This window comes from Colletotrichum chrysophilum (genome assembly GCF_026319265.1).
Source record: "Colletotrichum chrysophilum strain AFK26 chromosome Unknown scaffold_397, whole genome shotgun sequence".
Taxonomy (NCBI): domain Eukaryota; kingdom Fungi; phylum Ascomycota; class Sordariomycetes; order Glomerellales; family Glomerellaceae; genus Colletotrichum; species Colletotrichum chrysophilum.
The window spans coordinates 1-3033 of NW_026517684.1; the positions used below are offsets into that span (position 1 = coordinate 1).

Genomic DNA, 3033 nt, shown 5'->3' on the forward strand with positions numbered 1-3033 from the left:
GTCACGTGACCTGTACCATAGTTCTTCCTTTCCCGATGGTTCCTGGTTACACCTGTGTTACTGCTTACATATGTTCTGCGTTAGCCGCCGAGATGCCAGGCGGGGCTGTTCCAACGTGTCATGCCTGTCGGGTCGTAACACTGACCTATGGTTATGTTGCTGCTGCTGCTGCTGCTGCTGCTACCGGACGAGGATACGCTAGCTGTGGTGGGGTGAGTCAGCTCCCTCTGCTGCATAGCGGTCCCCCACCCAGCACATAGAAACGTAGAAGGTTAGTGTACTACAGCGGCCTCAGACCAATCGCATCCGGCCGCCCTGCCAAACACGCACCCCTTCCAAGCATCTATTATATTGTCTTCCCGTCTCATTTGTGCACACATCTCATCTAATCACCAGCACTCCCACTCCCTTAACCACCTATCCCTAAGCCCCCAGGGGCAAGAAAGACAAGAAAATTAACAAAGAAATAACAGGAACGGCCAGCACAGGCTATCGGGCGGCAGTTGAGAAATACACATCACCGCAATGGCCAGAGTGCTCAGCGAGAAGCGGAAGAGGAAGCGTGATGAGGGCGATAATAAGAAAGTAGCTACAGCGCCATCAGTATCAGGGCTGAGGAGGCGGGTCCGGGCCAGGAGAGAAGATGAGATCAGCGCCCCCTTTACAGAAACATCGTCCGCGCGAGAACAGGCGCGACCTTTCCTCCTCGCCGTTGCCAGGATGCCCATCGACGTGCTGGACACAGCCTGGAGCGTCGGCAGGAACCGCCCCGTTAACGCAGCCCACGTCCAGGAGCTGTTACACGCATTCAGGAGCGGCGGGCTGGAACGGCGGGCGCCGGAGAACCGGATCACCGTCCTCTGCAGCGCCGAGGCAGTCAGCCTCATGCAGCAGGACGGTGGCGACATAGAGGAGCGAGAGGAGGACGACGGGGAGGGCATCAACGATAATAACGATAGTCCTTGCGAGCTCTCCTTTTTGCGCTGGGCCGAAGTGAGCGGGGGCAAGGCCGAGGTCATGGCCGGCCAGCACCGTATCCAGGCGCTCCGCGAGTACGTCAAGGAGACGGGCGCACCAGGCTCCGACCTGTGGTGGGCGTGCGAGCTGTACGACAAAGGTATAGCCCCCAGGCTCAAAGCATGAGCCCGTGTTCACAAGAGGCTAACGGACGACATGGAAACCAAAAGACCGCCTGCCGCGCGACCTGAACGTCAAGCTTCGCGTCAACAGGCGTGACCCAAGCCTGCCCGACAATCACGGGCAGATCTGGACGCAGCTTGCGTCCATCGCCTGCATAGGAGGGCAGGGAGACGGGCAGCTAGGCGGGGAGGACGCCGCCATAGACCAGCACGTCGTCGAGGCACTCCGCCTCGGCGGCGAGAAGCATTTCCCAACGCGGAGGCTCATTACGTTGTAGAACCACCAGAGATGGCGGCCTGTCACAACGCAGTGGTGCTGCACAAGGCTGGGGTTAGACACCTTCAATATCTCATACTTTGAGTGGATTGCTAGCCTCCGCATCGACGAGTACTGGATTGATGCCCTTAACGAGGTTCTCGGCGTTTTAGCCGACCTACCGTCGGACGAGCAGGTCCACATCACGCCCGCCGACTGGGACAGGCTCTCAACTTGCCAAGCCGCCCCCAATATTACGAGCGTATTCTACACATCTGGGCAGCAGCAGGCGGGGCTTGAAGCACGTACACGGGTCGACGGGTTCCTCGCGAACATGGACGATCACACCTACCACCTCGTCCACGATGCTCTCACAAACTCGCTAGTGCTCACGTTCCCCGACCTAAGGCGTATCCTCCACTGCAAGAAGACCGAGATCCAGATGGCCGTCCGTGTGCTCTGCCACGTGATCTGCTGGATCAGTCCAGAGCAAGCCGCAGCCGTCAATAACGTCAGGCCCAAGGATAGGAATAAGCCCCTCCTCCGGGAGCACCTGTCGATGGCACTGGACGAGCTCGCCTCCCGTAGGGGCTGGGCTCCCGGGGCCTTCCCCGCGATCGCAGTAGTATAGCTCCAGAGACGTATTCTGGACTTTGTACGGGACAACCTAGCCGAGTTCCGGGCGCCGGAGCTGCTCCCGCTCCTGGATGATGACGCGATAGGCGATGAGGGGCAGGACAGCCAAGACAGCTTATTCGGGCAGCGCTTCAAGCACGTGGCGTGGGCGCGTCTGCTGAAGATAGTGCGTCAGTCGACTGACAGGGAGGGCCACGCGCTGCGCCCGTTGTGGACGACGGAGTGCGCGACAAGGAGGAGCGAGCGCCAGGCCAAGGCCTCTACCCTCGTGCAGGGGTTCTGCGCCAGTCTGTTCAAGCTCGCCGGCCAGCAGGACGTCGCCACTAGACAAGCTACCCAGCAGAAGGTGGAGGGGCTCGTAAACGCCTACCTCACGCCCTACAACGGATCTGCAGCGGCGCTGGACTGCCCTGGCGACGAGGACCAGCTGACACAGGACGCGCCCGTCATCACCACTAAGCAGCCTGCGCGCCAGCGCTAACAGAGCAGCAGCCACAATGATAACAATGATGACGACGACGACGATGCTCAAGACCTTGCACAGCCCAGGCGCCGCAACAGTATTCCCTCCTCCCCCTCCTCCCCTTCCTCGCCGCCGCCGCCGCCGTCACATCAACAGTGGCGCCCTCTGCCTTCGCCCAAGGCGCCGGCGATCACCGCTAGCCAGAAACCAGTTCCACGCTGGAAGATGGGGCCTAGAGCTAGGAAACCAGCCAGAGCAGTATAGCAGCAGTCGTGGTCGCGTCCGCAGGCCTGGGGATCCCTCGCATACCTTACATAGACGATTCATTTCGGAAAGTTGATCTGACGCACGCTGCAAGCCTGCCCTTTTAAAATATAGCCAATAGAAGACACCTCCGCAAATACCTCTGCCCGGCGGGCACATACAAAGAAGGTTGTCCAGTTTTACACTAAGTGGGCTCCCAATTCCAGATGTCCCTCAGTCTATCCCTTATTGAGGTCGTCATCATCAGCTTCACGCCCGGGAGGGCATTTGTGCAG

General features: G+C 59.7%; 1 protein-coding gene across 1 annotated transcript; it reads left to right on the top strand.

Moving 5' to 3' along the window:
* Positions 1-525: 525 nt before the first annotated feature.
* Positions 526-2512, top strand: COL26b_014456 (uncharacterized protein; the record flags this gene model as incomplete). Its single annotated transcript, XM_053187027.1, has 4 exons — positions 526-1117; positions 1188-1413; positions 1513-1979; positions 2067-2512. The coding sequence occupies 4 exons, from the start codon at positions 526-528 to the stop codon at positions 2510-2512; spliced, it is 1731 nt and encodes a 576-aa protein (XP_053029026.1).
* Between the last annotated feature and the right edge of the window lie 521 nt (positions 2513-3033).